This window comes from Spermophilus citellus, assembly GCF_964194105.1.
Source record: "Spermophilus citellus genome assembly, chromosome: 4".
Taxonomy (NCBI): domain Eukaryota; kingdom Metazoa; phylum Chordata; class Mammalia; order Rodentia; family Sciuridae; genus Spermophilus; species Spermophilus citellus.
Window position 1 is genome coordinate 34,330,851 of NC_138185.1, and position 13,967 is coordinate 34,344,817.

The window sequence follows — 13,967 nt, forward strand, 5'->3', positions numbered from 1 at the left end:
CTGGATTCAAATTCCAGTTCCCCCCAAATTAAAAATACATAAATGCATAGACAAAATACAATGGTCTATGGAAATGTATTAGCCTTATTATGTCTTGGTGACTTACTCAGAAGGGATGTTTGTGTCTATATAAATGGACATTACCTTTATACTTTAGAATATGTCATAGGAATAGCCTTCCATCTACATACTTTTAAAATATATTTTTATTTGATTTTTTTTTATTTTAGGGATCAAACCCAGAAATAGGCCATAACCCCAGCCCATTTTTCAATTTTTATTTATTTATTTATTTATTGTATTTTGAGGCAGGGTCTCTCTAAGTTGCTTAGCACCTCACTAAGTTGCTAAGTCTGGCTTTGAACTCATGATCCTCCTGCCTCAGCCTCCCAAGCTACTGGGATACAGGTATTCACCACTGTACCCAACTACAATACAGAATTTTATGTGAAAATTTTATCAAAAGTTGGAGTTTCTTTTTTAAACCATTCATAGCTGATATGCTGTGAATTATTTTTAAGGAAATGCGGTTGGATCTATTGCCCAAAGGGCAGCAATTCCTTAGGATTATAAATTCTTAATGTGATATCTTATTATACAATCATGATGAGTCAGTTTGGACCTGAAGGAAACCATTAAATAAATGTACCTGGTTTTCTCCATGGCTTCTATCTCAAAAAAAAAATAAATAAATAAAATGTTAAGAGAATAGATGCATTTAAGGGAAGGAAGTGTATTTCAACTGCTTAAAGATTTTAGCATTTAGGAACATAAATTATTGTTCTGATTTTAGTGTTTATCCACTCGGCATCTCATTTTCTATTCAGGTCTGTTGTTATTCATGGCATATATTATTTCTGAATCTCTTGACATTTCTAAATATTTATGGTAACATTTTTTTTTTTGTTCCCCAAAGCAAAAAGTTCAGTTCAAAGGATGGAAATATGTGAACTTTGACTTAATCTAGGTCCAAGTCAATGATAATTCACTGAAGCTAAGACACCATCATGTATTGCTAAGAAAGAAAAATCCTGCAAAATTTTGGTATCCCATTGACCATAAGTAATATTTTTATTTCAGAAATGTGAACATATTTTTAAAATGCAGATTCTAGAATCTATGAAATATGTCAGCGAAGTACAGAATGTTTTAAGGTCAGGCTCTTTCCTAATAAATGTTTCCTCAACATTGAATATGATGCTATATAGGCTGGCACTAACCCTTGGGATGCCTTCCTGCAAACTAAATTAAAGGGTGCTCCCTTGAGACATCTTACTGCTGGATACTGTTGAGATACCTGTACAGATGTATGGTGTCTTTACTGTGAGTGGTCCCCCATAGAGATGGCACTACGGAATCTGCATAATTATTTACTGAGCCTCTATGGACACAATGTCAAAAACTGTTAAACACTTTCTGTGAATTCTTTCATTTCACTATAAAGTAGTACAAGTGTTTTAAATCCTTAAAGTGGCTGCTGTGGGTGTCCTGCCCAGATTTCCCACACATCTGGTGCACCCACCGTGTCCCAGCTGTAGGAAGGGTTGGCTGCAAACAGCTGCTAGCATCCCTGTCTTTGCCCAATTGCCCTCAGCCCAAAGGAAGACCCTGGTCCAGAAGATTATGCCTCTGCCCACTGACTATACAAAGATGTGAGAAACTGACCCTCTTGCTTAAGAGGAGACTGAGCCTGGGGGACAGTTCACCCTCCTGAGCTTCCCTGGGATCGGGCAGAAGCTCAACAGCAGCTGAGACACATCCTTGTTCAGCTGCTGCCTCTGCCCTATGTCCCTGCTTCATTTCCCTCCCCTGGGAGGCCTTCAGTCAATCACATGAACCTGAATATTCCCTTGTGGGCTCAGCCTCTAAGGAATCCCAACTTAAAATAAAATAAAATACAAATGAAGAGAAGTTGGTAACCCAGCCATGAATTAGCAGGAGATAGAGACAGACTAAAACCTGGATCCATTTGGCATCTGACTTTACTCTTAAGCTTCAGTTGGCCAAGATCAGACGGCTGTCGCTCACGGAGCAGGTTGCTGCTCCTCTGTACTGTCAGTCCTTCCTATCCCTTAGCTCTTATGCTCCTTGGTTGCAGAAGTGGAAGCACAGACGATTGAAGAGCTAAAGCAACAGAAATCATTTGTGAAACTTCAAAAGAAGCACTACAAAGAAATGAAAGACCTAGTGAAGAGACACCACAAGAAAACTACTGACCTGATCAAAGAACACACTACAAAATATAATGAGATTCAGAATGACTACTTAAGAAGGAGGGCAGCTCTGGAGAAGTCAGCCAAAAAGGACAGCAAGAAAAAGTGAGTTAAATGAGTATCTGTTTTACCACGTGAAGAGTCAATTCCATGGCTCGCTGATGTTGTGTTTTTAATGCCATATTGTGTATCTATCCCACCACCAAAAAAGAAAAGCCACTAAGCACTTTCCATTCTCTATAACTCTTTTTATTTTTATTTGTTTTTTTGGGGGGACCAAGAATTTCCAGGGGCACTTAACCACTGAGCCATATCCCTGGCCCTTTTCATGTATTTTTTTACTTAGAGACAGAGTCTAAATTGCTGAGGCTGGCTTTGAACACGTGATCTTCCTGCCTCAGCCTCCCAATCCGCAAACAGCTCCATTCTGTATGGTTTTTGAGTCACATTTGCTTGTGGGAAGAACTTACTGATTTTTTTCTTTTATCATTCTCCCCCTCCAATGCCCCCTTCACCTCCAAGAGATAGGGCCTAGCTCTGTTGCTCAAGCTGTTTCTCAACTCCTGGACTCAATTGATCTTCCTGTCCCAGCCTCCCGAGCAGCTGGGACTATAGGTGCACAGTAGCAGGCTCAGCTGTGACTTTCTTTATTTAGCTGAATTCTGAGAATAGACATCAAGTTTTCCTTTAGTTCTTTCTGCTCATGGACCTAATCCCAGTCGACTGACTGCCTATATTACAGCTGCCAATCTGGCAGGTATAAAAAAATGGCCTTCTGTCCCTAGAACCTATTTGAAGAGGCAGCTTGTCTTAGAGAAAACAGAAGCCTCAATTCTTGCAGCCCTATCTCCCATAATGCCCTGCATTATGTTTGGGACCGGGGTCCCCACAGCCTCATGTACCCAGAGCTTGATGGGAGAAGCATTTCCTCGAACAGGCATTCAGCTAATATTTATTTAATGCATATTATATCCCGGGGACTCAGTAATGAATATAACCTGCACAATTTTCACCCTCAAGTAGCTAATGAGGTAATGTGGGAAATATAAGCAATTAACAACGAATACCCCAAATAATTTCAGACTGTGATGAATACTATAAGAAAAGGATAATGTGATAGAGAATAGCTTGGGATAGGAGAGCCCTTCTGACATGTCAATCTGTAAAGAGGTGATACGTAAAGAATAAATCATAACCAACTATGTAAGGGATGAAGGAGAATTATTCCATGCTGAGGGAACAGACAATGCAAAGGCCCTGTGGCATGGGAAAAAAATGGATTCCAAGAACTCTAAATTTGGCAAAGTAGGTAAGACAGAGTAAAAAATGGGCAGAGTGAAACAAGATGAGGTCTGGGAAATTGGAGAGAGAATCATACCACTGGTTCCTCAGAGTTTGTATGAATAATCCAGAATTTATGTAAGTGCAATACGAATCCACTGGAAAAAAAAATAAATGGAATTGTTGTGTCTAACTAATATTCTCAAAAAATGATTCCAGCTGCTGAATGAAAGAGAGACCCTTAGCTGGGCTTCTCAGATAGATAGAGTCACCAGGGATCTTCTTAGTCGCAGGCTCTGATTCAGCAGGTCCAAGGTAGATAATGCTGTTGCTGCTGGTCCATGGATAGCACTCAAAGTGAGGGCTCAGTGTGGGAGCCAGGTGACCAGTGGGGAAACATTTTCATGAATCCAGCCAAGTGATGTCATATAATGGTTTGGTTTAGGATGATGCGGTAGACATGGAGAGAATAGATGGATACCTGATTTTAAGAGGAGCCCAGGATATGGGGTCAGAAACTTGGAGGAAACCAATCCATGTGGAGAAGAAAACTCATGCGGTCACTCCAGGCTAAATCTATTCATGGACTTTTATCTAGACCAGACAGATATATTTCACATTTTAAGGTACATGAGAATCGCTCAGAGAGCTTGCTCAGACAGGCTTCTGAGCCTCAACACAGAGTGCTGTCACGTGGGCCTTGGGTGGAGCCTGAGCTTCTGAATTTCTAACAAGCTGCCAGGGTTTGTCAATGTGACTGGTCCAGACATGGCCATTGATGGCCCTGGTCTAGCATCCTTCAAAGTCATTTAAAAAATAGAAGGGTGGCCTAAAGGGCTCGTTGGGTCCAGTCTCTATCTACCTTCCCATCCTTAATCCCCAGTGCTCCATACAAAACCCTGTAGCTCCTACTTAGATCCCACCATGATAAAATAGGGAATTAGGATTCTCCTGCATAATGGACTTTGTAAAATTGCAAACCTCTGCCATGAAGGCTGCAAGCCCTACCTCTAAACTCCAACCAAGGTATGTGCCAGTTGTCAGAATCCCAATTTTTGGATTATTGATTTCCCTATGAATTTCAAAATATCATTTGCTCTTAGAATTCCACTTTGGGTTGTCATCATAGCTTACCCCAGACTTTGTGGACACTAGTATGACTGACCACACAGAGATTTCTCTTTTTACCTTTAGTAAGGGGCTGCTTCCAGTCCTAGACAAGCCCCTCCACTACATGTCAATGAAGATCCAGGCATGTAGGCTCTATTGGGTTCCTACGACTGCCATGCACCACTACATTAAAATAAATATATTGCTTCACAGTTCTGGAGGCTAGAAATCCAAAATCAAGGTACCAGCAGGTACCTGTTCTGAAAGGTCTAGGGGAGGAGCTTTCCTTAACTCTTCTAGCTTTTAGTGGTTGTGAGAAATACCTGACATACCTTGGCTTGTAGATTCTCTTTGCACAGGTGTACCTTAGGATAAGGTGATAATTTCCTTATTACCTTAATTTCCAAATAAGGTAATAAACTGAGCATCTGGGAAGGACATGAAGTTAGAGGGGACACCATTCCACCTAGAGCAAGTCCAGAGCATTTATACACACTATCCCATGTATTTCCCACAGCAGCACCATGAAGTAGGTACAGCCATCACCAATCCTGGACAAGCAAGGACGAAGTTCAGTAAAATGGTGCTCCCACCAGTAGAACATGCAACACACAAGACTGCAGTCAGAGTGCAGCCATAGCATGGTACCCACCCCCACCTTGCCAAGAGCCCACCTGTGTCTATGAAATAGTAGATCTGGAACCTGCATCTCTGCAGGCATGTGACTGCTTCCTGGAAGTGTTTCTAGAGCCCTACAAAAGACTTGGAATCTTTATAACTGCCTTTCCTTCAATGTCTTACACTATGAATGGATACATGAAATAAAAATACCCAAATAAACAAATTTATTTATCAACTATCCTGTAAGGTCCAAAGTTATTCTTCTAAGTTTAGATTCCTGGAATGTCTTTGAACATCCTATGCAGGCTTGTAGCATGAATTTATTGACAATGAATAATATTTTGCAAAGGTAAACTCTCTAATCAATAAGGTTCATTTTTATATACAAATATTCAAAATTTAATAATTAGGGAAATGGAAATAAAAATGCATTACCTTAAATTTTATTTTTGTCTTTTTGGGGCACAAATACTCTTCATCTTTCTGAGGGTTTATTGAACTAAATATCAAAAATATTTATAACACAGAATATTGTGAAAGGCATTGTACTAAAATCTTTGTAAACATTCACTCACACCATTTTAAAAGTAAAATGTTATTTGTGATATTAAAATATATAGTTTAGGAGATTTATCATTTCCAAAGGCAAACATATCTTTTCAATTTCAATATATATTTGGTATTTTAATGAATTATACATTAAAGAAGTGAAAAAATCTTTTAAATTATTTAAAATTATCTCTCCACTTCATTCTCTGTAATTACGGTGTACAAATTACTGTAATCAGATACCCTGAATTTCCATATATTGGCTAATGAATGAACACAATATGGTCAAAGATAATCCACTGATCTGCACAGCCCTAGGAAATCATATGTGGAGTTAACTGTGCAGTTATTCAAAGCTTTCTAGGAAACATCGTCATTGACTTTCTCATTAAAGAGTCTCTCAGGGGCTTGACTTATAATAATCTCCCCTGAGAAATAAAGCTTTGTTCTTTAAATGAAAATGTGATAAATCAACCTGCAACTGCATGAGCATGTGAGCCAGGAGTAAGGCAGGCAGCATTCCATCCTTCCTTTCCACCCTTGTTGAATCATCTTATTTTGATGCCAGGTCGGTGATAGAGGTAAGATGCATGTTTTAGATCCATATTGTGACATATGATGTAATGGGTGCCTCACTCGAAAGCACAATCAAAGTGCAACACTTGAGATTTAAAAAGTAACAAAATCATCTTTCTTTAGAGCTGGAACATACTTAGAAGCCATCTAGGTGAAATTTATCACTTTTTCAAGGAGGAAGTTAAATGCTAAAGACATTAACATTTACCTGCAATTACAAAGCTGGTATAGGCAAAGTGTGGCCTAAGACATCTCCAAAGTTTCTCCTTTAGTGATATGTGCATATATGTTTGCTTATTCATTTACTTATAAGTCACATTTTGTAAACTTCCAATAGAGTATCAAAATAGCATCATAGGTGACATGTATGTAAAAATCCTACAAAAATAAAAAAAAAACAGTACACACTCCCACACACACATGAACAAACTGAGTTTTCAACCTGTTATCTAGATCTTTGCTGCTGTCCACATGTTGACTATTGAACTCTTGAAAATGGCTCACCTGGACAAGGGGCACAGCTCAGTGGTAGAGCAGGTCCCTAGCTTATGCAAGGCCCTGGGTTCCATCCCCAGCAACTACAATTAAAATGTGGCTTGTCAATATTGAGATATTCTGTAATAGAAAAATACACACTGCATTTCATAATATCAAATAGATCCTTTAACTGCATGTTGAATTTACAATATTTTAGATGTATTAGATTAAATAAAATATACTATATTTTATACTGTTTATTTATTTGTTAATTTGCTTACTTATTTATTTATTTTGGTGGTGCTAGGGCCTGAACTCAGGGCTTTGTGAATGCTAGATCAATGCTCTACCACTGAGCTACAGCACAACCCCTCACTTATTTTTACTTTTTAAGGAGGTTACTAAAAGTTTTAAATTACATGGACAAATATCATGTGTAGCTCACATTGTGTTTCCACTGGACAGTACAACCCATTTAATGTAATTTCTGTCCTTGAACACTGAATTAACCTCTTAGTCTCTGAGAAAAGGAAATAAGGATCAGATAGTTCTCCTTATCTGATTAAGGGAAACTTACTTATTCTTCCAAGAGAGACAAATATTTCCCAGTACTAAATTACCATAGAATCTATTTCATGCATCTTATATAAGCAGCATTTGGGAATAATGCCTTCAACCCTGTTTTTACAGAAGATGCGGAAACATTGTTCACGTAGTTGTGTTCATATACTATTCCTTCAAAAAACAACAACAACAAAAAATCATCAAGTACATACTATTTAAAGATACATTAGAAGAAACAAAGCCACCAAGGTCTTGGTTATGTCTGTCTGCATCTCCCTTATTTCATGATAAAATCCTGAAAATACAACTTGGCATCATGTCCATTAGATTATTTTCTTACTCAAACTATCCATTGTCTCAACTGAGCTTTCCATATAATGTGCAGAACAGTTTACTCAAAGATAATCTTTTTTCAGACATGGCATGTGATGATACTGTGCTGTTGTGAAAGGCACAGGTGTTGTCTGTCTGTGTCTCCCAGGGATGCTTGTCCACAGGCAGGTGTACTGCAGCACCCCTATTGCTGTGTCCTTGGGCAAAATGTCTCACTGAGATCCGGGGTCATCACATAATTCTGGAGAGGTCATGCCTAAATAGCAAGCTGTTGTGAGTACTCCTGGCACATGTTGAGTAGTCAGTAAATGAGAGTTGCCTCTGCTGTGGTTCTTGCAGCTGATTGAAGAAACACTTTTATGTTCTGGCTATACTGACTTCCAACTATACAAGATGATAAATGTAACTTATGCCCAAGCCAAGATGGCAGCCATCTCAGAAAATTCAATGCAAGTATCCATGAGCCTGGGAGAGTGGTGGTACTCATTTAGCATTGCACATAAAAAAAAAAAAAAGAAAAAAAATTGGGGGAGAGTTCTGCATCTTTTATTTGACTAAATAAGATCTTAACACCAGCTTCCTGTGAGGTCAATGATGCTAAGCTAATTCAAAGAAAAAATAACGGGAATTAGTAACAGCTGATCCTAAGAAACATTCTCTTCCTAATTCTTTCTGATTGCTAATAAAGAAGATGGAGGCAAAGTCCAATGTGATGAATGTCATGGGCGGTTTGGTCTGATTTCTGAGGGCTGCTCCATATAAACAAAAACAGCAAATCTCCTCTGTTTCTTGTTCCCAGTACTCTGTCTCCCTTTCTATTGTTTTCTACAAGTTATAATACAAAGTACAAAATTATACGAAATCATGACATGAGTTAGGGAGAATTGTTTTAACCGATTTGAACACTAGTCCTAACCTTTTAAAGATCTGTTTAACTCTTTAAGAACAGTGCAGAGAAAGTCCTCCTGCACAGAATAAGCACTCAGTATGAAGTGCTTATTCTAAGAATATATATATATATATATATATATATATATATATATATATATATATTGCACTATATGCATCTCCTTTCCTTTGTAACTGAAGCACTTTGAGGAAAGTACCATTTGGGTAGTGATGTTGCTGCTGGTGATGAGAATCAATCAGTGCCAAGTTTAGTTTCCCCGGAATGTTGAAGATAGAACTCCTGAGAAATGCCAAGGCAAGCCTAGAAAGCAAGTTTTATTTAAAAGATAGAATAGAGGTAAACTTCTCTGCAGAGAAGTGATCTCAGAGCTGGGTGTTGAGGAAGTGGGGGTGTCCTGCCTCTTTTATACACTTTAGAATTCCTTTGTTCTCTTGGCCTCTCCTACCCATCCTGACTATGTGACTGGTAGCCAAAAGGTGGGCCAAAGATGGGAGAGAAGCCTTCGAGGGGTACCTCTCTGTATCTGTCCAAAAGGTCAGGAAAGGAACCACCCAGAAGGTACTTCATTATACTCCTACAACTCCTTAGAGGGAACAACAATTCATTGGAGACAGGAATACTTGGCACCAGGTGGAGGAGAAGGGGGAAGGCTTTGGAGATATTAGCATTTCATTTCCTCCAGAATCAGCCCCCATCTTTCTGACCCAGTCATTTATTACCTACACTGACTGTCATGTGCCCTGAGCTCACTGATATCAATTAAGTTGATTCAGCCCCCAAAGAACCATATTTTATAATGTGCCCTTGCTATTAAAAATCTTTAAGAAACAGAATTCAGAAGTTTTCTGGGAAGGTTATCTGCACAGGATGTCTGTACCTGCTCTCTATTTTCAATCCATAACACTCCATATGCAAAATATGGCACATCTTCAACCTTCCCCAAGAGAATCCACTCGACATAGTAAAAAGTTTTTAGAGAGAAAATGGAGCTGGGATGACATTGTACATGCCACATTAAAAACAAATAATTAAACAAGAGGAAGGTCTCAAAAACCTTTACTAGACAGTGTTTTTCCCAAACAGGATTATCATTCTCACCACCCCCATAGTTAGGACTCTCAGCTTCCTGGCTTGGTTAGGACTCTTAGCTTCTTGGCTTCCCGAGTTTCCTTTTCTTTTGGCCCCTGCCTCTTCCTGGAGCAACACAAATTTCATTGTTTCTGTAATTTAATACCTTCTGTTGCTAAACTTGACTTTGAGGTCTCATCCTCTAGAACAAGTAGCTTATCAAAAAAAATATTTCCAATATTATTGAATTCAACATTGGGCTAATCAAAATATTCATTTCCAAACACAATGGCTTCTCTAGGAGGAACTCTTGCAGACAGCCTTCCCTGCGCTTTATTACCACCTGTATGCTTTGTGAGTCAAGCTATGTGTCTTTGCAGATCAGAGCCCAGCAGCCCTGACCATGGCTCATCAACAATTGAGCAAGATCTTGCTGCCCTGGACGCCGAAATGACCCAGAAGTTAATAGACCTGAAGGACAAACAACAGCAGCAGCTGCTTAATCTTCGGCAAGAACAATATTATAGTGAAAAATACCAGAAGCGAGAACATATTAAACTGGTAAGCCCAAGAAACATGATTCATGTTTGGGTGGCTGAAAACCTCTTTCCTATAGAAAATGTTTTATACTCTGGCGTAAATCAAAGGGCACAAGGGCAAGTGCGAATGGTACCATCTTGGGAGACCATGGAGGCCACCAGCTGTCTACCATGCTAATATTTTCTACACTCTATTATTCTACCATCTTCACTAAGCTCTTCTCTATTCCTTCAATGTGGCTATGCTTTATTGTTTTTATTGACCCTAACACATTTTGGGGATATGGGTTTTTGGGGTATCTTTGGAATTACACAGGAAAGTAAATAAATTCTTAGCCTTACTTAACAAAATTAAGAACATGCAGCAAGTAAATTCTAACATTTTCTTTATCACTGAGCTTCTCAAGAAATAAAAAAAAATTACACAGCTCACTCTCCTACATTTTAAAGGGTCAACATCTAAAGGACCGAGGACTGATAGGAAATGTCATATTTCCAATTTCCGAGACTCCCTATGGAAACAAACCCCATCCTCTCCAGTAAAGATCAGTTTCACCACCCACCACCACCACCATTTTTTTTTTCATGGATTGTGACATTTTCTCCCTTGTTGAGGTCTTGACACATAGGGACATAATTAATATTTAAAAACAGCTATATTAAATAAATTCAGCAATAAAGTAGTCTTGAAAACAAAATAAAGTAGCCTCAAAACAAATCAAATGAGTAATCTTAATAAAAATTAAAGCAGTGAATCCAGAGGAAATGGATTGTAAGAGGTATTTCTATGATCTGTCCATTTCTTGCTGAGGGTCTGCACATATAGAATTCTGAGGCTGTTTCTGCTTATATGATTGGAAATCTGCAGATGGTTTAGCCATTACTGTGTGAAAGGGGATCACTGTGAGTACTTGCAACTCCATGATAATATGCAAAGGATTCATATGAATGGGTTATCAAAAACCAGACTCCACTTGATCATTTATTCTTAACATAAGTGTAAGTCAAGATAACCTGGAAAATTTGTTAAAAGTTAGATTGTTAAGCCCCATCCCAAATTTTAATTCAACAGGAGTTTTGCAGAGGTAGTATTGATTATACTTCTGTTCCTAGGTACATGCTTTGAGAACCACTTCCTGATACCCTAAAGGAGTATCAGAGCTTTGTTTTTAACAATCTTCACAAAATTTTGATGGAAGCAGTGAAAGAACAGTCTGGCTGAGCTTGGTTTGGGTGCAAGGAGGGGATTGCCTTGACAAACCTGAGAAAGGCAATACCAGTTTTATCAGGAGATAATGGCTTTGAGACCCAGCCATGATCACGGCCATGTGACTTTCTCACTGAGTGACCCAGACCTACTACTCTAGAATATAATGATTATAAGAATAAAAATAGCAACTGTGCATTGGACCCTCACCAGGGGGTCATAAACTAAGTCATTTATGGAAACTTAATCCTCATACCACTGGCCTTTGTTACTATTTTCAGTCCATTTTGTTTTTTTTTTTAAATAGAGAAAATAGAAACATTATTTACTTTTCCAGGGTTCCACAACTAGAAACTGGTATTTGGGGGATTTGATTTTTGGTCTTCCTATGCTAGACCCCCTACTTTAGGACCATTATGTAGGTGCCTCTTATAATTCACATTCCGTGCAATGTCCCTAAACAAGAACAAAAACAAGTGGGCAAAAATATGCCATATACTAGGTAGAAATAAGGGCTTAAAAGAAAAAAAAACTATCATAAATAGAGAAATTGGAGCAGAGACTGGGGAAGGATGAAGAGTGGGTTTATAATTTTAAAGGAAATAGGTGGGGAAGGACTTGCTGAGAAAGCAGCATGTGAGTCAGGAGGCAAAGGAATGACCCCTACAACACATGGAGGAAGGTTTTTCTAGGCAGAAGATACGACACACCTAGACTCTGGGATAAGAGTGGGCCAGATAGAGCAGGGTAGCTCTGTCTGAGAAAGGTGATAAGGTGTCAAGTAAGAGTGATAGAACTTTTAGGGTGGGAGACACATCTTCTTGGTCTTTAGGCTTCTCTAAGGCCACTGTGTTTCACTTGGAGTGAGGTGGGAACTGTTGAAAGTTTTGAACAGAAGACTGACATGATCTAAAGTCACAGTGACCACTCTGGGTCTGTCTTGTCCTGGACATGGTGAGAACTGGTCCTCCAGGCAGGGGCAGTTCAAGCCAACCGTGGACCAAGAGGTTGAGAAGTCCTGGCATTCACCAGCAGGTGACTCAAGTTCACCAATAGAATGAATGTTACTTAGAAGTCTACAAAACCCAGCCACCATCATCTGGAGTTTCCCCAGGGACACAACCCTTGAGCAAGACTCCATTTTCCAAGAAAAGAAACATGGTAATTTTTTTTCACACACACACAAAAAAAAACTGTGGCAGAGTAAGAGAGTATCCTAATATTCATAGGAGATTCCCAAAATAAGAATACTGAATATAGATTAAAAACAGAAGTCTAGATTTCCCAAGAAGGCCTATTGGGAGGAGTGAACTTGAGCTGCAGAAATGGGATGCAGAAATCACAGAAAAGAACTGAAAAATCCAACATTCCATGAGCAATACCTAGATAAAAAGCAGCATATGTAATTCTAGTAATAAGGGTGTGAAAATCAACTCAGTAGGTTTTCTCCTGAAGGAGCAGGTTGGTTTAAAGGTCCAGGCAAACTTATAAATGGGAAAACCTCACCCAAGAAGCAGAGGAGGTGGTGTGCATTTTAAAATTTTATCTGTTCATCTATTGAAGGGCATGTAGGTTGGTGCCACAGTTTAGCTATTGTGAACTGTGCTGCTATAAACATTGATGTGGCTGTGACCCTGTAGTATGCTGTGTTTTTTTAAGAGAGAGAGTGAGAGAGAGAGAGAGAGAGAGAGAGAGAGAGAGAGAGAGAGAGAGAGAGAGAATTTTTTAAATATTTATTTTTAGTTTTTGGTGGACACAACATCTTTATTTTATTTTTATGTGGTGCTGAGGATCGAACCCAGCACCCCGCGCATGCCAGGCGAGCGCACTACCGCTTGAGCCACATCCCCAGCCCCTAGTATGCTGTTTTTAAGTCTTTGGGGTATAGACTAAGGACAGGGATAACTGGGTCAAACGGTGCTTCCATTCCCAATTTTCCAAGAACTCTCCATACTGCTTTCCATATTGGGTGCACCAATTTGCAGTCACACCAGCAGTGTATGAGTGTAACTTTTTTCCCCACATCCTTGCCAACACTTATTGTTTTTTGTCTTCATAATAGCTGCCATTCTGACTGGAGTGAGGTGAAATCTTAGAATAGTTTTGATTTGCATTTTAGAATTCAGAAAAAAAATAAGTACATTTCTATGTCAGCCTGGCCCTTTGGGAAAAATGTAAGCAATGTATTCAAAATGCTCATTTCTTCTACACTATGATTGTGGATTTGGGCTTCAATGAATTCCCAATGCCTTTTGAACAAACATGTACAGACCTTTATTAAGAAGTCAATGGCTGGAACACTTTGGGATATAGAACAACACAAAGTTTATTTCATGGCCACTTGGGGGCATCCACAGTTTATTCTACATACCTTTAGCTGCTATATGTATATAGCAGCTTCACTTGTAATAACTAGAAATTATTCTGCCAGGGAATCTTTTTAACTAACTGAAAGGTACCCAGAAGTTTCAGTTCTCTTTGGTGGTGGTTTTGAGTGATGAGCAGGTTTCTCAGGCTAA

General features: G+C 39.0%; 1 protein-coding gene across 6 annotated transcripts in view; it reads left to right on the plus strand.

Annotated features, from left to right (window-relative positions):
- The window catches only part of PLCB1 (phospholipase C beta 1), a 718,158-nt gene that overhangs the window by 599,538 nt on the left and 104,653 nt on the right, over positions 1–13,967 (plus strand). For all 6 annotated transcript variants that reach the window (XM_081292670.1, XM_081292671.1, XM_081292672.1 and 3 more), the window contains 2 exons: positions 2,099–2,318; positions 10,083–10,263. In XM_081292670.1, the coding sequence (XP_081148796.1) occupies positions 2,099–2,318; positions 10,083–10,263 (401 nt within the window). The remainder of the gene's footprint in view (positions 1–2,098; positions 2,319–10,082; positions 10,264–13,967) is intronic.